The sequence below is a fragment of the Phyllobates terribilis genome, unplaced genomic scaffold (genome assembly GCF_046119375.1).
Source record: "Phyllobates terribilis strain yellow unplaced genomic scaffold, ASM4611937v1 Scaffold_2__4_contigs__length_985480577, whole genome shotgun sequence".
In the NCBI taxonomy this organism is placed as follows: domain Eukaryota; kingdom Metazoa; phylum Chordata; class Amphibia; order Anura; family Dendrobatidae; genus Phyllobates; species Phyllobates terribilis.
In genome coordinates, this window is record NW_027362762.1 from 870,685,917 (window position 1) to 870,710,620 (window position 24,704).

The 24,704-nt window shown below is 44.2% G+C and overlaps 1 protein-coding gene across 3 annotated transcripts in view; it reads right to left on the minus strand.

Moving 5' to 3' along the window:
* GLRA2 (glycine receptor alpha 2) overlaps nt 1-24,704 on the minus strand; it is a 322,491-nt gene that overhangs the window by 222,104 nt on the left and 75,683 nt on the right. For all 3 annotated transcript variants that reach the window (XM_073668082.1, XM_073668081.1, XM_073668083.1), the window contains one exon: nt 12,131-12,268. In XM_073668082.1, the coding sequence (XP_073524183.1) occupies nt 12,131-12,268 (138 nt within the window). The remainder of the gene's footprint in view (nt 1-12,130; nt 12,269-24,704) is intronic.

Below are 24,704 nucleotides of genomic sequence, written 5' to 3' on the forward strand. Positions count from 1 at the left end.
GACAATGGCCGAAATCTGGTGGCAGCTCTGGGCCTAGGCAACCTCACTCACATCCCATGTCTGGCACATGTGCTCAACTTGGTCGTGCAGAGTTTTTTGAGGGACTATCCGGATCTTGATGCACTGCTTCACAAGGTCCGCATAGAGTGCGCTCACTTGCGGCGTTCCAGCAATGCAAGATCACGCATTGCAGCTCTGCAGCGCCGATTATGTCTTCCGGAACATCGCATCATATGTGACCTACCCACCAGGTGGAATTCAACGTTACATATGTTGGAGAGGTTGTGTGAGCAGCAGGCAGCAGTAATGGAGTACCAGCTGCAGCAGGCGCAAACAAGTCGCAGTGCGCGCCGTTCACACTTCACCACCACTGAGTGGGCCTCTATGAAGGACATTTGCCACGTTTTGCGTGCCTTCGATTATTCCACGCGGATGGCGAGTGCAGATGATGCACTAGTCAGCATGACTATCCCCCTTATCTGCCTGCTTGAAAAAACACTGCAAGCACTAAGGGACGAGGTTTTGGAAGAGGTGGAGGATGAGGAGTCACAAATGCCATCTGCTTCTCTACAGTCTGCGCAACGTGGTTCCTCACAAAGGCCTAGGCAGGGGACACTTTGTGAGGAGGATGAGGAGGAGTCAATGGATGAGGAAGACATCTGTCCAGAGGAGGGAGGTACACAATGCTCTAGTAGTCAGTATCTAGAGCGAGGGTGGGGTGATGCAGAGCAGGCAGAGATCACGCCTCAAGCAGGGGACAGCGTTTCTTGGCCAGTTGGCAGTCTGCAGCACATGGTTGATTTCATGCTGCAGTGCCTCAGAAACGACCGCCGCATCGCCCACATTCTCAACACGGCTGATTATTGGGTGTCCACCCTCCTAGATCCTCGCTACCGGGACAACTTACAAAGCCTCATAACACCATTGAACCGGGAGCGTAAAATGCGGGAGTACCAAGACGCACTGGTGCATTCCATCATGTTCTCCATTCCAACCGAGAGCAGTGCTGCTAGTGCTTTACAAAGCAGCTCAGTGCGTCGAGGCAGTGGAGGAAGCTCTGCACAAAGAGGGAGCAGAAGCAGCGCCTCAGCACAAGGCAAGACCAGTATGGCCGAAATGTGGCAAAGTTTTGTGTCCCCGCCGCCACAAATGTCTACACCATCACAGACAGCTCCAGTCAGCAGGAGGCAACGTTTCCGTCAGATGGTGACAGACTACATGTCTTGCCCTCTTAGTGTACTCCCAGACGGCTCTTCTCCCTTCAAGTTTTGGGTCTGTAAGCTGGATACATGGCCAGAGCTTAGTCAGTATGCACTGGAGGTGCTAGCTTGCCCTGCTGCTAGTGTATTATCGGAACGCGTCTTTAGTGCCGCAGGTGGTGTACTAACAGACCGTCGCATGCGACTATCCTCCGATAACGTTGACCGGCTTACTTTTCTCAAAATGAACAAGGCCTGGATCTCTCATGAATTTGCCAGTCCTCTTCCAGAATAAATAATTGGTTGGCAACAGTATCCAGGTCTCCTGTTCTGTTCATGTTTCTACCACCTGAACTGTAATCCCTGAGCTCCAACACCGCCAGTTGGCGCTCGGAAGTGCCGTCTGCACAGTCAACACTTGCTGCCGTGTTATTGGGGTTCAGTAACGTCAGCTGTTCTCCTGCTGTGCGGACGGCAATTTCTCCTGATTTGTCCACATCCACTGTACTACACATTTTAAAGTTGCTCCAATTACTCCTCTGGCTCCTCTGTTTTCATTCTTATCCCTGGGCTCCAGCACCGCCAGTTGGCGCTCGGAAGTGCTGTCTGCACAGTCAACACTTGCTACCATGTTATTGGGGTTCAGTAACGTCAGCTGTTCCCCTGCTGTGCGGACGGCAATTTCTCCTGCTCTGTCCACATTCTCACTACTACAGATTTTAAAGTTGCTCCAATTACACCTCTGGCTCCTCTGTTTTCAGTATTATCCCTGAGCTCCAACACCGCCAGTTGGCGCACGGAAGTGCCGTCTGCACAGTCAACACTTGCTGCCGTGTTATTGGGGTTCAGTAACGTCAGCTGTTCTCCTGCTGTGCGGACGGCAATTTCTCCTGCTTTGTCCAAATCCACTGTACTACACATTTTAAAGTTGCTCGAATTACACCTCTGGCTCCTCTGTTTTCATTCTTATCCCTGGGCTCCAGCACCGCCAGTTGGCGCTCGGAAGTGCCGTCTGCACAGTCAACACTTGCTGCCGTGTTATTGGGGTTCAGTAACGTCAGCTGTTCTCCTGCTGTGCGGACGGCAATTTCTCCTGCTTTGTCCACATCCACTGTACTACACATTTTAAAGTTGCTCGAATTACACCTCTGGCTCCTCTGTTTTCATTCTTATCCCTGGGCTCCAGCACCGCCAGTTGGCGCTCGGAAGTGCCGTCTGCACAGTCAACACTTGCTACCATGTTATTGGGGTTCAGTAACGTCAGCTGTTCCCCTGCTGTGTTCACGGCAATTTCTCCTGCTCTGTCCATATTCACTGTGCTACTTATTTAAAACTTGCTCCAATTACACCTCTGGCTCCTCCGTTTTTAGTATTTACCCTGGGCTCCAACACCGCCAGTTGGCGCTCGGAAGTGCTGTCTGCACAGTCAACACTTGCTGCCGTGTTATTGGGGTTCAGTAACGTCAGCTGTTCCCCTGCTGTGCGGACGGCAATTTCTCCTGCTCTGTCCACATTCTCACTACTACAGATTTTAAAGTTGCTCCAATTACACCTCTGGCTCCTCTGTTTTCATTCTTATCCCTGGGCTCCAGCACCGCCAGTTGGCGCTCGGAAGTGCTGTCTGCACAGTCAACACTTGCTACCATGTTATTGGGGTTCAGTAACGTCAGCTGTTCCCCTGCTGTGCGGACGGCAATTTCTCCTGCTCTGTCCACATTCTCACTACTACAGATTTTAAAGTTGCTCCAATTACACCTCTGGCTCCTCTGTTTTCATTCTTATCCCTGGGCTCCAGCACCGCCAGTTGGCGCTCGGAAGTGCCGTCTGCACAGTCAACACTTGCTGCCGTGTTATTGGGGTTCAGTAACGTCAGCTGTTCTCCTGCTGTGCGGACGGCAATTTCTCCTGATTTGTCCACATCCACTGTACTACACATTTTAAAGTTGCTCCAATTACTCCTCTGGCTCCTCTGTTTTCATTCTTATCCCTGGGCTCCAGCACCGCCAGTTGGCGCTCGGAAGTGCTGTCTGCACAGTCAACACTTGCTGCGGTGTTATTGGGGTTCGGTAACGTCAGCTGTTCCCCTGCTGTGTTCACGGCAATTTCTCCTGCTCTGTCCATATTCACTGTGCTACTTATTTAAAACTTGCTCCAATTACACCTCTGGCTCCTCCGTTTTTAGTATTTACCCTGGGCTCCAATACCGCTAGTTGCTGCTCAGAAGTGCCGTCTGCACAGTCAACGCTTGCTCCAGTGTTATTGGGATTCAGTAACGTCAGCTGATCCCCAGCTGTGTGTCCGGCAAATTCTCCTGCTTTGTCCACATCCACTGTAGTACGGATTTAAAACCTCCTCCAAATACACCTCTGGCTCTTCTGTTTTTAGTATTTACCCTGGGCTCCAGCACCGCCAGCTGGTTCTCGGCAGTTCCATTGGCTCTTGTACCTTCTGCTACCCATCCGGGTTCCAGTACCGTCAGCTGGTTCTCGGCAGTGTCTTTGGCACGGGTACTCCCTCCTGCCCAGCCTGGTTCCAGCACGCCAGCTGTTTCCGGGTAGTGTCAACGTCACTTTGCCTCCAATGCGTTGTCCTGTCGTGTTGCGGTCGGGTTAGCCGACTCTATGGTGCCTGCAGTTTAGGTGACTCCTATGTGGGCTGCGGGATCTGGCAATGAAGGCTGGTTCCATAGTGCCAATAGGACAAGCACCCTCTGTAGGACTGTGGGTTTTGGTAACTGCGGCCGGCTCGCGGCCTTGAACTTTTTTTTTACATGGGTACCTTCTGCTACCCATCCGGGTTCCAGTACCGTCAGCTGGTTCTCGGCAGTGCCTTTGGATTAGGTGCCTCCTTCTCGGTATCCAAGTTCCACCAACGTCTGCTGGTCCTTGGTAGTGCTTTCTGGCACAGGTACCTCCTGCTTAGTAACCGAGTTCCAGTAACATCAGCTGGTCCTCGGTAGTTCCATTGGCTCTTGTACCTTCTGCTACCCATCCGGGTTCCAGTACCGTCAGCTGGTCCTCGGTAGTTCCATTTGCTCTTGTATCTTCTGCTACCCATCCGGGTTCCAGTACCGTCAGCTGGTTCTCGGCAGTGTCTTTGGCACGGGTACTCCCTCCTGCCCAGCCTGGTTCCAGCACGCCAGCTGTTTCCGGGTAGTGTCAACGTCACTTTGCCTCCAATGCGTTGTCCTGTCGTGTTGCGGTCGGGTTAGCCGACTCTATGGTGCCTGCAGTTTAGGTGACTCCTATGTGGGCTGCGGGATCTGGCAATGAAGGCTGGTTCCATAGTGCCAATAGGACAAGCACCCTCTGTAGGACTGTGGGTTTTGGTAACTGCGGCCGGCTCGCGGCCTTGAACTTTTTTTTTACATGGGTACCTTCTGCTACCCATCCGGGTTCCAGTACCGTCAGCTGGTTCTCGGCAGTGCCTTTGGATTAGGTGCCTCCTTCTCGGTATCCAAGTTCCACCAACGTCTGCTGGTCCTTGGTAGTGCTTTCTGGCACAGGTACCTCCTGCTTAGTAACCGAGTTCCAGTAACATCAGCTGGTCCTCGGTAGTTCCATTGGCTCTTGTACCTTCTGCTACACATCCGGGTTCCAGTACCGTCAGCTGGTCCTCGGTAGTTCCATTTGCTCTTGTATCTTCTGCTACCCATCCGGGTTCCAGTACCGTCAGCTGGTCCTCGGTAGTTCCATTTGCTCTTGTATCTTCTGCTACCCATCCGGGTTCCAGTACCGTCAGCTGGTTCTCGGCAGTGCCTTTGGATTAGGTGCCTCCTTCTCGGTATCCAAGTTCCACCAACGTCTGCTGGTCCTTGGTAGTGCTTTCTGGCACAGGTACCTCCTGCTTAGTAACCAAGTTCCAGTAACATCAGCTGGTCCTCGGTAGTTCCATTGGCTCTTGTACCTTCTGCTACCCATCCGGGTTCCAGTACCGTCAGCTGGTCCTCGGTAGTTCCATTTGCTCTTGTATCTTCTGCTACCCATCCGGGTTCCAGTACCGTCAGCTGGTTCTCGGCAGTGCCTTTGGATTAGGTGCCTCCTTCTCGGTATCCAAGTTCCACCAACGTCTGCTGGTCCTTGGTAGTGCTTTCTGGCACAGGTACCTCCTGCTTAGTAACCGAGTTCCAGTAACATCAGCTGGTCCTCGGTAGTTCCATTGGCTCTTGTACCTTCTGCTACCCATCCGGGTTCCAGTACCGTCAGCTGGTCCTCGGTAGTTCCATTTGCTCTTGTATCTTCTGCTACCCATCCGGGTTCCAGTACCGTCAGCTGGTTCTCGGCAGTGTCTTTGGCACGGGTACTCCCTCCTGCCCAGCCTGGTTCCAGCACGCCAGCTGTTTCCGGGTAGTGTCAACGTCACTTTGCCTCCAATGCGTTGTCCTGTCGTGTTGCGGTCGGGTTAGCCGACTCTATGGTGCCTGCAGTTTAGGTGACTCCTATGTGGGCTGCGGGATCTGGCAATGAAGGCTGGTTCCATAGTGCCAATAGGACAAGCACCCTCTGTAGGACTGTGGGTTTTGGTAACTGCGGCCGGCTCGCGGCCTTGAACTTTTTTTTTACATGGGTACCTTCTGCTACCCATCCGGGTTCCAGTACCGTCAGCTGGTTCTCGGCAGTGCCTTTGGATTAGGTGCCTCCTTCTCGGTATCCAAGTTCCACCAACGTCTGCTGGTCCTTGGTAGTGCTTTCTGGCACAGGTACCTCCTGCTTAGTAACCGAGTTCCAGTAACATCAGCTGGTCCTCGGTAGTTCCATTGGCTCTTGTACCTTCTGCTACCCATCCGGGTTCCACTACCGTCAGCTGGTCCTCGGTAGTTCCATTTGCTCTTGTATCTTCTGCTACCCATCCGGGTTCCAGTACCGTCAGCTGGTTCTCGGCAGTGCCTTTGGATTAGGTGCCTCCTTCTCGGTATCCAAGTTCCACCAACGTCTGCTGGTCCTTGGTAGTGCTTTCTGGCACAGGTACCTCCTGCTTAGTAACCGAGTTCCAGTAACATCAGCTGGTCCTCGGTAGTTCCATTGGCTCTTGTACCTTCTGCTACCCATCCGGGTTCCAGTACCGTCAGCTGGTCCTCGGTAGTTCCATTTGCTCTTGTATCTTCTGCTACCCATCCGGGTTCCAGTACCGTCAGCTGGTTCTCGGCAGTGTCTTTGGCACGGGTACTCCCTCCTGCCCAGCCTGGTTCCAGCACGCCAGCTGTTTCCGGGTAGTGTCAACGTCACTTTGCCTCCAATGCGTTGTCCTGTCGTGTTGCGGTCGGGTTAGCCGACTCTATGGTGCCTGCAGTTTAGGTGACTCCTATGTGGGCTGCGGGATCTGGCAATGAAGGCTGGTTCCATAGTGCCAATAGGACAAGCACCCTCTGTAGGACTGTGGGTTTTGGTAACTGCGGCCGGCTCGCGGCCTTGAACTTTTTTTTTACATGGGTACCTTCTGCTACCCATCCGGGTTCCAGTACCGTCAGCTGGTTCTCGGCAGTGCCTTTGGATTAGGTGCCTCCTTCTCGGTATCCAAGTTCCACCAACGTCTGCTGGTCCTTGGTAGTGCTTTCTGGCACAGGTACCTCCTGCTTAGTAACCGAGTTCCAGTAACATCAGCTGGTCCTCGGTAGTTCCATTGGCTCTTGTACCTTCTGCTATCCATCCGGGTTCCAGTACCGTCAGCTGGTCCTCGGTAGTTCCTCAGCTTTCTTGTACCTTCTGCTACATTTCCAAGTTCAAGCTTTTTGAAATGGTTCTTGGTAATCACTCTGGATCTCCCTGACGAGGACCCTGAAGACGAGGACCCTGAAGACCAACCCTAAGAAGACGAGGACCCCGAAGACAATGACCCTGAAGACGAGGACCCTGAAGACCACCCCGAAGAAGACGAGGACCCTGAAGACCACCCCGAAGAAGACGAGGACCCCGAAGACGAGGACCCAGAAGACCAACCCGAAGAAGACGAGGACCCCGAAGACGAGGACCCCCGAAGACGACGACCCTGAAGACCACCCCGAAGAAGACCAAGAAGATGACCCTGAAGAAGTTGACCAAGAAGACAAAGAAGAGAAGACAAGCACCAAGATACAGAAAAACAAGAGACAGAAAACCAAGAAGCAGAAATACAAGAAGCTGCAGAACAAAAAGCGGAAGAACATTAAGCATAAGACTAAAAATCAGAGCAAAAGATAATATCTAAATTATAAGCAGAAGATGACTAAGCAGTGTATGGGGGTGAGTCCGTTCCTCCTCGTGGTGCCCCTGGAAAAGACCTGCTGCTGCAGGCCAAACTGAACGCGGACAAATCCTGTTGTAAATCTTTTGTGACGGGCAGAACGAAAGGTGTAATGTCCAACCTTTTATAGATAACAACTACAGGAATGCCTGTCACAAATAAGAATATGATGAAGAAGAAGAATATGAAGAAGATGAAGAAGTAGAATATGAAGAATGTAAAAAAAAGAATAATACGAAGAAGGTGAAGAAGAAGAAGGTGAAGAAGAAGTGGATGAAAAAGATGCTGAGGATGATGAAGGAGAAAGTGTGGGAGAAGTAAAAAAGAAGGTGAAGAGCATGGAAGTAGTGAAACATAAATATCTGACAAAATATAAAAATACTTAACATAGTTAATATTTCCGTAACTCAGAACATAATAAAAAAATATTAATTCCTGCTATTCCATTTGACTGGGCTAAACCTCTATGCCTTTATTGTCTCCCCCACCTCCCCCAATACATTCTACATTATTCTTAGTTGTTTTCCTTCATGTAGAAATAACCTACAAGGAAAGAAAGGGTTTATTTTAATTCCGATATTTATGTCCCATTGACTTGCATTGGTTTCCGGTATCGGAATCGGCGATATCCGATACTTTTTCGGTATCGGTCCGATCCAATCCGATCCGATATTTCCCGATATCGGAAGGTATCGCTCAACACTAGTATTAAGGTTTTTTATGCTTTACTTCTATTAATAACACAGAAGAGAAAAAAAAAGGCGATCTGTAGTAGTTATTGGTACATAGAAGTTTTTGGGGGGGTTTGTGAAGTGCCCATAAAAACATAAGCATTTAGATTTTTTTTCTCTTTGCAGTGTTCACTATAATGGATAAATAGATTGAGATTCTATTTGTTCAGACCAATGCAAATAATTGCAGAACATTAAAGAATAATTGTCGTTTTCATTTTTGTTTCAGAAATCAAAAGTACTAGTGAAAGTAAGAAACTTTGTAATGTACAGTGGAGAAAAGAAGTATTTGATCCACTTCCGATTTTGCAAATTTTCCACCTGCAAAGAATGGAGAGGTCTGTAATTTGTATTGTAGGTACACTTCACCTGTGGGAGACAGAATCTAAAAATAAATCCAGAAAATCACATTGTATGATTTTTGCATAATTCCAATAGGTGACGCTAGAGTTCTAGTCCTCTTCCTAAGAGACAATTTTCATATTGCATTCCCTAGAGGGGCATGCATGGCTCATAAGTATCCTCACTCTGGCATGCCAGGCTTGGCATGTCACTCTCCACAAAGAGAAACGTTACCCCTTAGACCTTAATTTCTGGGTAAAATAATAGTTGGCTCTATGTTACTTGCAGCGCAATGTCTCTCTCTCTTCCTCCTCCCTCCACCTTCTTTCTTATCTCTCCATAGAACTTTATGAGCACCAACTGTCAACTCCTATCTCAGTAATGGGAAAATCTGTAGTCAATGAAAGAGAAACTTTACGTGTGAATTGAGAATTTTGAGAACGAACGATCAGTCCAGGAGGAGAAAGAAGCATATTTCTCTGATAAGATATATTACAAAGTTGCTTATTTTCACAAGTACTATTGATTCATGAAATAAAAATGAAAACAACATTTACTCTCTGTTTAGAATCTGATTACAATACTTAAAGAAGTTGTCCACACTTTTACATATCCATAGGATAGGGCATCAATGTATAAGAGGCCGGGGTCCCGCACACGGCACCCCCACCGATCAGTTGTTATCGGTGCCGACGACAGCGGCCGCGGGCCGAAAGTGCTCACCGGTAGGGTTCCGCCGTCAAGTGGTAGTGGCCGCCGCAGTGTACTGCTCATCCGCCTCCTATTCAATTGAAGTAGTGGACAACCCCTTTAAACCTGCATTTGCTTGTACAGCATCCTGAAATATGCCTATATTGCATTGTATTATCATTTCACCTCTCTTCTGCCCTGCCTGCGGAAGTCATATACTTTAACCCAAAGGATCCACAATCTTCTAAGATGAGAGTAGTAAACTTTTCTTAAGACTTAAATGGAGATGAAAAATTTCAGCATAGTCTATCAAGGAAATTTGCTGCCGGACCTCCTGTGGTAATACAGCAATACAGTCAGTCTGTAAATGCGGAGAGCAGGATCTTAAGAGACAAAGCGGATGCTCTGTCCAGATTTTCACTTTCTACTGAGCATTCATTGCAGTCCACAGGAGGTCCAGCAGCAATTCTACAGAACACACTGGACACTTTGTCACTTTTTCCTTCTCCAGCGGAATTTCAGGATATTTTGGATTCTCATGATCGGAATATTAGCCAGTTTTCGTTATGATAATTAGTATAGGTAAGTACGGTTGGCAAATTTAAAATTAGAATAAGCTGATCATTAAAGAGTAACGAATTTAATTTTTATTTAATTATCCTCCAGACACTGCAAAGCTATAAACTTTTATAATACACTATTTTGCTTCCTTCTCTTCCAGACACTATTCTGATGTGCTCTTTCAATGCTCAGCTCATGCTCCTTTAGTTGCTCCTTTCAACTGCTGCTCAGCAAAAATCTGTGCACTATTCTCAAACAATCAGAGTACAAGACTTCCCCTGTCTGAGTACGGGGTATGGGGAGCTCAGAAGCTCAAACAGTGAAATCTAAAGCATTTCTGTGTAACTCAACTTCCTAATTATTGGGTCCTAATAAACAAAATGTTCTATACACATTTATAGACCTGCTGCTTATTTCATGCCATATATATTGTTGTTAGCCATGTTGAATAAACCCTAGTGTAAGGCTATCTTGAGATTTGCAACTTATGCCCTCATACAGACCACTGTATAACAGTTTTGTACAACTTCCCAGTATATGAGGACATACTGTGCTAATTTCTAATTTAGGTGATTGTTTTCCATAAATTTGAGCCATGTTCCTTTGTATTATATTTTACTAGAGAAGCCTTGCATGTTAAGTGCCTAAGGATCCATAGCATGGAGTATTGTTTTGAGGGGTACTAATAACTTTGTGTCATTAGAATTCCTGTGCAGTGCAGCTCAGATTTTAGTTCTGAAACTTTAGAAGTTCGTATTAGTTAAGTGTTTGCTAAAAAAATATATATTCACATTTACCATGTAAATTAAAGAGCCTCTTTCACATTTTCTTACGCCATGAATCCTTATCCCCTTCGTGACCTTGCAGTTTTCACCGCCATTGACTTGCATTGGAACGCATGGAATCCGCATCACTGGATCTGTACATGCGGATTACATGCGTTTCAATGTGCGGATGGTACCTGGGTGTGGAGGACAGGAGACTCTACTCCGGACCCGGGTATCATAGTACCTGTAAAATAAAGAATAAAATAAAAAATAAACATTATACTCACCTTCTGATGGCCCCCGGTGTCTTTGTCTTGGCTTGCCAGCAACTCACGGTGGACTCAAGGACCTGCCATGACGTCATTTAGTCATGTGACGGGTCACGCGACCGCTGACGTTGGCAGGTCCTTTAGTGTACCGTGAGCTGCCTGCAAGCCAGGACGCATCGAATAAAGACACCGGGGGCTATTGGAAGGTAAGTATAATATTTATTTTTTATTTTTTACCATTCTTTACGGTCACACTATATAAATCCATGCCGTTTGCATGGATTTATATAGTGTGACCAAGTTTTCAAGTACTTTCCAAGTGATGCTAAAATCGCTTGGAAAGCGCTTGACAACCCGCATGCGGAAATGCATGTGATGAACGCTTCACATCCGCTTGTCCCCGGCAGGAAAAACGCATGTACAATCCGCATGTACAATCCGCATGTACAATCCACATGCGTTTTTTCTGCCAGGGAGATGCAGAAACGCTCAGGAAAAAAATCCTGATCATTTCTGCATCGTGGGCACATAGCCTAACTCGATCATCACTAAATTACATGTTTATCATGTGATGCACTGGAAAGAAGGAAAAAAGTTCCAAGTGTGTTGAAATTGTTAAAAAAAGTGCAATTCCACAATTGTTTTTTGGGTTTATTTCACCTGCCTCCTAATAGTGGCATACACTTTTCTTGTCAATTTTCAAATTTGAGAAAAGTTGCAAATTATTTGTAAGTCTCCATTTGAAACTTTCAAATGCCCTATTTTCGCCAAAATAGAAAGTGCTTAGCAAATCTTGTCCTCCTCAATGTTGTGATCACGCTTGACATTTTGACACTATGATGTCCTGTTTTTTTTTTTGCGTACGAGGAAAAATGGACTGTTTTTATCAGTGTGTTGGATCTGATTTTCATCTATTTTTCGTCTTTGTGTCTATTTTTTTACCATTGATTTGGCATTAATTTCTCTTGCATGTCAAAAAAGAAAAAAAAAACTCCCATATGAGTTCTATCCATGAAAAACATGGGTTGAACATGTTTGAGGACAATGGAGGTTTGAATGAGGCCTTAGAACAAATGCTCCTAGGAGTGAATACCTTCACAATGCTGCATCTTGGGGAACATGCCATGCTTTTTCCATATGTAATCTTTGTTCGCACACCCTATGGTTCCGAATGTATAAAATTGGATTTATACTGAGGTACAGAATGGACCCGTGGTTGTCCATGGTCAATGTAGTACGGACCCACGCACTACATACTGTGTATGTAACACGGCCATGTGTAAGAGCCGTTACAGTTGCAAAAGTCAAAGCCCCGATAGAAAAAAATTAGAAATGGGAAACAAACTAGTTACCTGTGTTGTAGTGCTTTGTGCAATATCCAAGTTCATTTTCCTCTTTAAGTATGAACTGCGGCAATGTTAAACCATCAGCAACTTGCACTGGGCTATTACTCAGCCATTCAAATATAAGGTCATTCATTGTGTATCCAACTAGGAGAAACAAAGCACAGTCGATTAGATTGTAAATTGAAGGCGCATCAATGTCTCACGGAAAGGAAAATCAGACATTTCAACCTTATTTGCAGCCGGGGAAAGAGCTACTAACATGCGAAACACAATTCTAATTATCCCACTTCATTTGGAACTAAATCAGAATATCTCACACTATATAAAATAAAATGCTGAGTTTTTTTTTTAAAAAAAAGACTTGAAATAAACCTTCATTACTTTCCTGTTGACTTTTGATGGAAATATACACAGGGCTGGATCCAAGCTTTATTACTAATGAGCCTCTTCATTTTGTTATAGCAGGATCATTTTTACATGATTTATGTACATTAGACTTACCTATTCGTGCTCTGAGCCAATAATGAAACTGAATTTAATTTACTAGACCTGGGAACGATTGGTTCACACTTTGTAAGGCTATACATTTGCGTATGTCTGCACAATATACTTTTTTGGTGGGTAAGTTGTATTGAAAAGCAAAGTTATCTGCACAGGACCTCAGTATTGAGTTGGGATCTTGGGAACCCTTGCAGACCTTTCCTTCTGCTTGACTGTTTCCCTCCTCCTTTTTCCTTTTCACATGTACCATGTACCTTTTTTCCCCTTTATTCAACCATTTTTTGACCTGACAAAAGCCTGTATATAGCTTTGGCTTTACAGAACCTGTTGTTTCCGAGTGTGGTGACTACTGTACCATCCTTAGCAGGTTCTTAGACTACTAAGGAGCTTCTGGTTTATTAGGTCTTTGGACATGTTACCATATTTTGCGACCCAATAGGAGGAGGTTCTGTTGGAATATTTATCCCTTATGTATACTACCAAATAATTGTACAGTGCATACATAGCATTTGACTTGTCTATTGTAGACCCAAGGGTGTTCGATCATTTTTCTCTATATTTTGGCTTTTAACACGTTTTTATTGTGTTTTCTATGTTGTTTAATAAAGATATGTTTTATTATTTATGATTAGGTGTGCTCATCACTAATGTATTGGTCTTCCCCTCTCTTGTGTGACTTATGTTCATTATACTTACTTATTCCTGCACTGAGCCAATAATGAAGAGAAAACTAAATTTACTTCACTAGATCAGAGCTTGTGGCTCAGCAGCTTAGGCTCCTGCCTTTAATGTTAAGGTTGTGGGTTTCAGATCGGGAGACTCACAGAAAAAAATCACATTTTCCATAGGGAGAAAATACTGATTAGATATTAGAAAAATTTTTTTGACAGTGAGGGTGATCAATAAGTGGAACAAGCTGCCACGAGAAGTGGTGAGTTCTCCTTCAATGGAAGTCTTCAAACAGAGACTGGACAGACATCTGTCTGAGATGGTTTAGTGAATCCTGCATTGAGCATGGGGTTGGACACCATGACCCTGGAGATCCCTTCCAACTCTAACATTCTAGGATTCTATAGGGAAACCTGGGAACAATCGGTTCACAATTTGTAAGCTTATATATTTGTGTGTGTCTGCACAATATACTTTTTTAGCACGTAAATTGTATTGACAAGCAAAGTTATTATCTGCACCTTTTAATGTAGTTTAGTCAATAGTATGCCAATGTATACTTGCCAAAGATGTGCCAACAATGCTTGGGTGATGAATGTCCACTCCACCCCAAATAATGTATAATTCTACTTTAAGCAATTTAATTTCACATGTTAATCCCTGATTTACTGAACAGTATTTATTTATTTTTTTATTTAAATTTAGATAAGGTCTAGATTACAAGTAACTTATAGCATTTGTTCCCATACAACAGTGTAGAAATTTAATAGAAGATACAAAAAATGCCATCCTATTGCTGCAATAAATCAAAATCTTGGGCAAACTATGCCACACTTTTTGGTTTCCTAAAAAAATCTTTAAATACATCCGCATACAAATTGGGGAATTTTCTTGGCATATGTGGCATATGTACATTCCTGTACAGAACTGGCAATCTTTCAGAAGCAAAATACAGGTATTCATGTAGATGATGGGGCATTCCCATCTCCAAGATCATATTCCAATATGTAGTAGGTGCAATAAATAACATTAGCAAATACCATATATACTCGAGTATAAGCGCTTAATTTTACCACAAAAAACTGGGAAAACATATTGACTCCCCTCATCCCCAATCCTGGTATGCATGGCCCCATCATCCCTAATCCTGGTATGCATGGCCCCCTCATCCCAAATCCTGGTATGCATGGCCCCCTCATTTCCAATCCTGGTATGCATAGCCCCTTCATCCCAATCCTGGTATGCATGGCCCTATCCCCAATTCTGGTATGCAGGGCCCCATCATCCCCAATCCTCGTATGCATGGCCCCATCATCCCCAATCCTGGTATGAATGGCCCCTTCTTCCCAAATCCTGGTATGCATGGCCCCTTCATCCCTAATCCAGGTTAAGCATGGCCCCCCATCACTGCACACATTAAAAAAATAAACATTCCTATTCACCTTCCTTCCCTATGCTCCAGCGCTGCGTCCTGTTCTGCCAGCAGAAGCTCACCTCAGCATCTGAGCAGCATATGACGTAACTGCCATGCACCCTCAGGCGCTGAGGTGAGCATATTCATTCCTCTCCACACCGGGACTAAGGTCGTGAAGAAGAGTGAATAGACATTTTCTTTAATAGTGCACACAGTCAGAGGCGGTGCAGCTCCTGCTGCTGCAGCTATCCTCTGTGCCCGCTACTAAAGAGAATGAGTTTTCACTTTTCTCCACTTGCATGGGCGTGGAGTAGAGTGAATATTCATTGTCTTTAGCAGCGGGCACACGTGGTAGCTGCAGCAGCCTGCTACTGCCTGTGCACCACTCCCCCGCTGCCAAACACCCCCCACAGCCAGTATATACTATATATATAAGTATATATCCGAGTACGAGCCGAGGGGGACTTTTTTAGCCGAAAAAATGGTACCTACAATTAGAAATGAGTTAGAGAGTTAGATATCTATGGACTTTTACGAATACAGCAATACCAAATATGAGCATTTTTTTATCTTTATTTAAATTGCTTTATTTTTAATGGGGCAAAAAGGGGGTGATTTGAACTTTTGTATTTTTTTAAAAACATCTTTTTTTTCACTTCATACTGTATTTGTTAGTCCCCTTAGGACTTAAACCTGCGATCATCCGATTGCTTGTACTATACATAGCAGTGCATCACCCCTAGATAATTTCACAGGGGCCAGTGTGTGTTAAATGCCACTGTCAGAGATTGACAGAGGCATTTAACATGTTTAGGCCACGTTCACATGTTGAGTATTTGATCAGTATTATACATCAGTATTTGTAAGACAAAATCAGGAGTGGAACAATCAGAGGAAAAGTATAATAGAAACACGTGCACCACTGCTGTATTTTGCACCCACTCCTAGTTTTGACTTACAAATACTGATGAAAAATCCTGACCAAATACTGAACGTGTGAACGTGGCCTAACAGTCATCATCTGCCTGTAAAGATGCGGGCTCGGCTAACAAGCCCGCATCAAAGTCACGGACCTGATATATGACGGAACTATAGGTCATATGTTGGGAAGTGGTTAAAATTTTGCTGTTGTCACCATTTTCCTGGAGCCGAAAAATTTTAAATTTTCAGAATATGGAGCTATGTGAGGACTTGTTTTTGTGTTGAAAGCCGATGATTTTTATACCATTTTGGGGTAGAGACAATGTTTTGATCACCTTCAATTAAATTTTTTTGTGTTGTTGAGGCGGCCAAAGAACTGCAATCCTGGCGTTTTGATTTTTCTCCCTATATGCTGTTTACCAATCGGATTAATTTATTTTAGATTTTGATAAATCAGACTTTTATTAACGCAGCGATACCAAATATGTATATTTTTTTATTCCGTAATTTTTAACGAGGGAAAAGGGGAGTGATTTAAACTTTTATAAAAAAATTTCATATTTTTAAAACTTTTTATTGCATTTATTAGTCTTCTTAGGTAACTTGAACCTGTCATCATCTGATCGCTTGTGCTAGATACAACAATGCCACAGTATTTGTCACGCAAGGTGTAGGAAAGACTAAGTGCAACACGAAGGGAAGGGGGAAAAGGGGGCCCAGACTCTAGGGAAAGGGGGGAGCGGAGACCTCCTAGGCTAATTTAATATCACCCTGACTCCACTAACGTCCCTATATTGGCTCTTCACCAATCGCGGCACGCGACCCTCACCCTGTCTTTCCCTGGCGTTTGGCCCTGGTTAGGGAAGGGAGGTTGGAGGAATGAGCGCTAGTCAATCCTCACTGACCACTATAGACAACAAGGGGGTACAAACAAGGGAAGATAGCTTAGCTTTATTCGACTCCAGAGAGATGAACACACGTCTTCAAAGCTCCAGAGAGGAAGAAGTAATGCACTTGTTCTGCGCCTTCACAAAGGGTAATGTGAGTATCGCCGACACCTCCCTCAAGCAGAAAGAAGGTATTTATACACCCAGGCCAGGGTGTTAATTAGCCAGAGGAAGGTAGCCACTGGGTCCTAGAGAGACAGCCTTTAAGAAGGTGTCTTTAATGCCCAACATAGAGATCTCCTGCAACCAACTGCAAGGCGACTGTCTTTCACTTCTGTCACACCCGTGACAGTACCCCCTCCTCTACGAGTGGCTTCCAGACACTCAGGACCGGGTTTCTCAGGATAAGAGGTGTGGAATGAACGAACCAACCTGGCAGCGTTCACCTCTGATGCTGAAACCCACATCCTCTCCTCTGGACTATAACCCTTCCAGTGCCAGAGCCCGAATAATACACACAGCCGGGGTACTGCTGTAATTGCTAGGTTCGATGTTCTTGATGATACTATCATGTTAACGCCTCATATTACACTGTCAATACTGACAGTCGCACATGAGGGGTTTGACAGAGGAAGAGCACTCCCTCTATCATCCCATCAGCCACCCCTGCAGTGCAATCACAGGATGCTGATGAGTTTCTATTGCAACTGACAATGGCCTTTGGGTCTGACATACACTACAGCCCATCCTGCCAGAGATGTAGATTTTTATTTTGTTGGACTAATGAATACTTAAAAAAAAATGTGAAAACAATGTTTAAAAATGTATAAAAAAATAAAACGCCCTCCCCAGAATCCCAGTTTTCCCAATAAAAAATTGTTTAAGCTAGATAAAATATGTGTTCTTTAAAACCAAATTTATGCCAGCCTGTGAACACTGCACAAAAAATTAAAAAACAATGCCATAAAGTTTGTTTTTGTTCATCACACCTTCATAAGAAAAAATGAAATAAAGAGTGATCAAAAGGTACTACTATAAAATGATAACATTATTTATCCCACATAATGAACATCATAATAAAAAAACATTGAAAACAATCCCAGAATAGCTGTTTTTCTTCAAAAAGAAAGTAAAAAGTGATCAAAAACTAGTATGTACTGAAAAATGGCTCAAGCACAAAATACATTATGTTCCACAAAAACAAGCTCTCATACAACTTAGTGTATTTAAAAGTAAAAAACATATGGGCCTCAGAATATGGCGAACCCTTTACCCAGAAATGATAAAAAAATAGATTTTTTTTTTTAAAAAAAGTAGGAAAATGCAAAAAACCTACATAAATTAGTCACTTTCATTACCTGCCATATACAGTTAAGATGTCAATTAAACTACATAATGAATTGTATCAATTAAAAAAATAATAATGCAGAATGACTATTTTTTTGCACATTTCACATCCCAAAAAGTCTAATGTAGCAGAAAATGGTATCAGTAAAAGCTACTTTTTGTCACCAAAAAAAATTGCCCTCATACAGCTTCTTTGATGGAAAATTTTAAATTATTTGGCTCTCAAAATATGGCAGCACAAAAACAAATTTTCAAACAGCTTGTTTATTATACAAAAGTTATAAAACTATATACATTTGGTATTGTCATAATCAGGGTGACCAATAGAAGTAAGTTAACACTTTATTTGTACAGCATGAGAATAAAGTTAAAAAAGTCAAACAACAACAGAAGAATTATAGTCTTTTTTATTGCTCACAATAAAGAGTTAATAAAAGCTTGGAAATAAGCTATATGTACCCAAAATTATGCCACTGATACGCAAAATTCAAGCTGTCATGCAGCTGTGTCGATGAAGAAATTAAAAATATTATGGCTCCTAGAAATAATTTCAGTAATTTCCCTTGCACCTTTTTAGGCAGTAGATATAACCTACCATACCTTACATAGTAATAGATTTGCCATCCCCATCCCTTACATCCCCCCATCCCTTACAAAGTAATAAATCTGCCATCCCTTCCTCCCATAAGAAATGCCTTCATTCCTCAAATCAAGAAGCAAGGTACGAATTACTGTATTATGGAACCAAATTATCTACATTTTCTAATATATTCTCACAAGCAAAATTATTCTCTAGACTAAGCCTACACCTATAATATTCGTAGTGAGGTTTTTCTCTAATTCAAAACCCTAAGAAGAAATTTCCAAGTAATTTTCATAATATGATGTGGACGCAGCTACTTTTTTTCTTGTATTAAAAAGGTTAAGAAAAGGTTAAGAAATCTCAGCATGGAACGATTTAAAAAACGATTAAAAAAATAAAATCGTGATTGACTTGATGATTATTATTATTCATTATTTAACAGCCTTCGGCTCGATCTCGAGCCATGGCGAGTTGATGGATGAACACACTGTAGGAAAATCGATCTTGTGCAATTCTACATATGTCCACCATGGTCTTCTCTGCAGTTATCTTGATAGTATCAAGCCACTGGGTTGCTGGTCTTCTTCTTCAGCTTGTCCCTTCTATTCTTCTGACCATGATGTCCTTCTCCAGTGATTGCTCTCTTTGTATGATGTGTCCAAAGTAGGCAAGTCACAGCTTGGTGATTCTTGCTTTGAGTGTCATGTCTGTCTTGATTTGTTCCAACATTGATTTGTTTGTGATTCTTGCCATCCATGGTATTGATAACATTATTCTATAGTACCACATTTTGAAGGCGTTGATTCTTCTTCTGTTTCTTTATCATCCAAGTTTCGAATCCGTATTTTACCACAGAAAAGATCAAACTATGTACAAGCCATGTCTTCATCACCAGTGAAATGTTCCTTTATTTGAAGACCTTGTCCAGTGATTTCATTTTTGATTTGCCCATAGTTATTCTCCTTTCGTTGCTGTATCTTGAGTTAGGTAAAGTCCTTTAAACTTCCAGTTCATCACCGTCCATCTCAAATGTGTCCCGGTTGTACCTGATAGTAGTCAATATCTTTGTCTTCTTTGTGATTGACTTGACTACCACAATGTTAAAGAGATTGTCAAGTGACTCAATGTATTTGTATATACAAAAAATTTTCAACAATTCATCAAGACCGCCGTTGTTCACACAGGTCTTGATGAGGAGATGTGCTAGAATCAGATACTCCAGGCATAAGCCTTTTCATGAATCAGGATCGTCGGATGAGTGATGTGCACCTCTGTGTGCACCTTGTGGGGTAGTGAACTTTGCCGTTCGTTATGAATTTGGTGTCCCTCTCCCACCCAGCTCTGTGAAAAATGGTATGTGAAAATTTTAGTGCAGCCTCAAGTTTCGCCAAAATTATGCAATTTTTCAAAGGTTTTTAATCCAGAATATTGGAGTAAAAGTTTTGATGAATTGGGACCAAAAAGTCCAGCTATAGCCCCCGCCTAAATCATAAATCTCTGTGAATTCTGATATGCTTCAAGAGAAATTTGATATTCCCAAACTTCCCTACTATAACTAGATCACCACTGCTTCTATCAACCGGCATGGATTTATGTTGTGTGACCAAGTTATGATGCTGCAAATGCAGCATCAATAGTAAAAAAAAAAGAATAAAAATGTTAAAAAATAAAAAAAAAACATTATACTCACCTTCGGATGGCCCCCGGTCTCCTTCTCCGGTGCCTCCAGTGTCTTCGGCGGCTTGCGGTACTTTAAAAAGGACCTTCCATGACGTCATTTAGTCATGTGACAGGTCACGCGACCGCCAACGTCAGCGGTCGCGTGACCTGTCACATGACTAAATGACATCATGGAAGGTCCTTTGACACCACAGCGAGCAGCCGAAGAGCAAGCAGAGCTGCAGGGAGCAGACAGGTGGCCATCAGAAGGTAAGTAATTATGTTTTAAATGTTATTCTTTTTAGCTACAAGTACTATAGTACCCGGATCTGGAGGAGAGTCTCCTCTTCTCCAGACCCGGGTACCATCCGCGCATTGAATCGCATAACATCCGCATGCATACTTGTATGCATGTGGATGTTATGCGGCTCAATGATAGTCTATGGCGGCTAAAACACCGCTGCAGAAATGCTTAAAAAACGCATAGTGGGTACGCAGCCTAACAGTCGCCGGACAGACTGACGGACACTCAATGGTGGGATGGTGTGTTCAAAACAGTTTGCTTTTTTTAAAAACAAACTGCAGCCGGGAGATAGAGGTTTAATGAAATCAGAAAACCACCTTTTAGATATACTATAAGTTTCTTATATTCGGCTGTACCTTTGGTTTTTACAAAGTTTTTTAAAAGTACAGTTCCCTTTTAAGTAGCTGTAGTTTATTATCCATGTAGGATGCATAATTTCCTAGAACTTTATCAAAAGCCACAATCATAATGTCACGCAAGGTGTAGGACTAAGTGCAACATGAAGGGAAGGGGGAAAAGGGGGCACAGACTCTAGGGAAAGGGGGTAGTGGAGACCTCATAGGCTGAACTATATCACCTGTCTCCCCTAACATCCCTATATTGGTTCCACACCAATCGCCGCACAGGAACCTCACCCTGTCGTGGCCCTGGCTAGAGAAGGGAGGGGATGAGCACTAGTCGATCCCCACTGACAACTAAATACAACAAGGGGGAACAAACAAGGGAAGATAGCTTAGATTTAGTTGACTTCAGAGAGATGAACACACGTCCTCTTAGCACCAGAGAGGAAGAAGTACTGCACTAGCTCCAAGCCTTCACAAGGGTTCATGTAAGTATTGCCTGCACCTCCCTCTAGAAAACAGCAGGCATTTACACACCCAGGCCAGGGTGTTAATTAGCAAGAGGAAGGTAGCCGCTGGGTCCTAGAGAGACAGCTTCTAAGAAGGTGTCTGTAATGCCAAACAAAGACATCTCCTGCAACCAAATGCAGGTCGACTGTCTGTCACTTCTGACACACCCGTGACAGTACCCCCTCCTCTATGAGTAGCCTCCGAACACTCAGGACCGGGTTTCTCAGGATAAGAGGTGTGGAATGAACGAACCAACCTGGGAGCGTTCACCTCTGATGCTGAAACCCACATCCTCTCCTCTGGACCATAACCCTTCCAGTGCACCAAGTATTGTAGAGAACGAAGCTGGAGATGAGAATCTACAATCCTCGAAATCTGGAACTTCAGATTACCATCAACCATTACTGGGGGCAGTGGTAGAGGTGAGGGCTCAAGAGGTTCCACATACTTCTTGAGTAAGCACCTGTTGTAGACCTTAAGGGCCTGAGGAAGTTCAAGACGGGACGCTGTTCGGTTAATGATGGTGGTTATTTTATAGGGGCCAATACACCTAGGTCAAAGCTTCCTAGAAGGAACTTTCAATCTTATATTCTTGGTAGACAACCACACAAAGTCATTCACAATGAAGTCTGGCCCTGGCAAGCGTTTTCTGTCAGGAATACAATTATACCTGTCTCCCATGATCTTTAAATTACTCAGAACACCCAGCCATACCGAGGAGAGCGATGAAGCAAACCGTTCCTCCTCAGGAACTCCCGAAGCTCCTCCCCCACTAAAGGTACCAAACTGTGGGTGGTAACCGTGTGCACCAAAGAACGGTGACCTGCCAGTGGATTCTTGTCGATGATTATTAATGGCAAATACTGCCAGCAGTAATGCCCAATCCTCCTGATTTTCGGAGACGAAACACCTGAGGTAGGTCTCCAAATTCTGATTGACACGCTCGGTCTGTCCATTCGACTGAGGGTGGAAGGCCGAGGAAAAGGACAGCTGCCCCCCAAGTTGAGAACAGAATGCCTTCCAGAACATTGGAGGGAACCCCGTGAAGCCTCACAATTTCATTTATGAACACCTGAGCAAGTGTCTTGGCATTTGGAAGTGCAGGTAATGCGACAAAGTAAACCATTTTACTGAACCTATCTACAACCATCAAAACCACAGTTTTTCCTGCAGAAACTGGTAGTTCAGTAAAAAAATCCATGGACAAGTGTGTCCATGGTCTACTAGGGTAAGGTAGGGGAAGAAGAGTACCAGATGGATGGGTATGTGAAACATTAGAACGCGGGCAAATACTGCAAGCAGATATGTGTTCGATCACATCCCAATGCAACCCCGATCACCAAAAACGACAAGAGAGGAGATCTGCGGTTGCCTTACCACCTGGATGACCAGCAAGCACAGAGTCATGATGTTCTTTAATAAACATACGGTGCAGATTGGATGGTACAAATAACCGTGCTGGAGGGCAGGAGGCAGAGGCGCCCCCCTGAGCCTCCAACACCTCACCCTCCAGTTCAGCATATAACGCTGAAATTACTACTCCCTTCTGTAATATCGGGGCAGGGTTCTCATTGTCACCGCCACCAAGGAAGCTCTGGGACAAAGCATCAGCCTTGACAGTTTTGACCCCTGGACGAAAAGTGACAACAAAATTGAACCTAGTAAAAAACAGGGACCATCTGGCTTGCCTAGGGTTGAGGCGTTTAGCTGACAGGAGATATGACAGGTTCAGTAATGGTCAGTATTAACAGTAATAGGATGGACAGCCCCCTCCAACCAATGTTGCCATTCTTCGAACGCCAATTTGATCGCCAAGAGTTTCCTATTACCCACATCATAATTTCTCTCAGCCAAAGACAATTTTTTAGAAAAGAAGGCGCATGGACACCGTTTACCAGGGGACGGACCCTGAGACAACACAGCCCCAAGCCCCACATCCGACGGATCAACTTCCACAATAAAGGGCTGAGAAACATCGGGTTGACTGAGTATAGGTGCAGTGGCAAAATAATTCTTTAAGGAAGAAAAAGCCTGGAGGGAGGCCTCTGACCATTTGGAAAAATCTGTCCCCTTGTTAGTCATGTCAGTAAGGGGTTTCACAATCACTGAGTAATTTTGGATGAATTTCCATTACAAATTAGTAAAGCCCAGAAAATGGTGTAAAGCATTGAGGTTCTCGGGAAGGTCCCAATAAATGCATGGATCTTCTCCGGATCCATCAGAAAACAAGTACCCCAAAAACTGCACCTCCTGAACGGTGAAAACACATTTTTCCAGTTTGGCATAGAGTTTGTTATCCCTTAATTTCTGGAACACCTGTTTAACATGCCCCTGATGTGTCTCAAAATCAGGTGAGTAAACCAAAATATCGTCCAGATAGACTACCACAAGCCTCCCCACCAAATGATGGAAAATATCATTTATGAAATGCTGGAATACTGCAGGTGCGTTGGTCAAACCGAAAGGAATAACCAGACTCTCAAAATGCCCTTCAGGGGTATTGAACACTGTTTTCCATTCATCCCCTTCTCTAATTCTAAACAGATTGTAGGCTCCCCTAACTTGTAGAATACCTTAGCACCTACAACCTGGCTGAACAAATCAGGAATCAGAGGAAGAGGGTAAGGATCTCGGATGGTAATTTGATTTAATTCCTGTAAATCTAAACAGGGACGTAGACCGCCATCTTTTTTCTTCACAAAGAAGAACCCTGATGCCACAAGTGAAGATGAGAGCCTAATGTGTCCCTTCTCCAGACTTTTAAGCCATGAAATCCTTCATGGCTAGTCTCTCAGGGCCAAAAAGATTATACAGTCTGGACTTCGGTAGTTTAGCTCCGGGGGTCAGGTTAATAGGACAGTCATATGCACGATGAAGAGGTAAATCCTGATACCCTCTCTTCGTTGCCCATCTACGGAATTCAGAACTGTACATCTCCACTGACCGACTCCCCTGCTGAAGGCAACGTAGCCTAGACCCAGGCAAGGCAACTCGGTCACGGTCATCATAGATGAGGGCCAGAGCACCAAAAAACCCCTCCACAGACTGGAGACAAACCGAATCCTGTGGTAAAGAAAACGCCCATGACTGAAGAACTCCCTGCAGTAGAGAGATCATAATTCGAACCCTTGGCTCCTCATTTCTGGAGGAGTAAAGACGAAGTTTAAAATACAGTTTGCATGTCTCCTTGAATACAAAAAACGCATCCCTACCCCCTGAAAACCTGTCCAGGAGGGCAACCTTGGGTTCAGGCTGGACAGGCCTATCTGCAGAGACCCCCACATTAGCGAACTGTAGTCGCTGAAGTTGCTGAACCTCACAGTGGAGGTCATTCACCTCCAGAGACAGACTGCGCAGCTGCTCTGTGAGCTCTGCAACTGAAACCATGCCAAAGGAGAGAAGAAAAAAAATCCACGCCCAAAAAACACACAAAAAAAACAACAA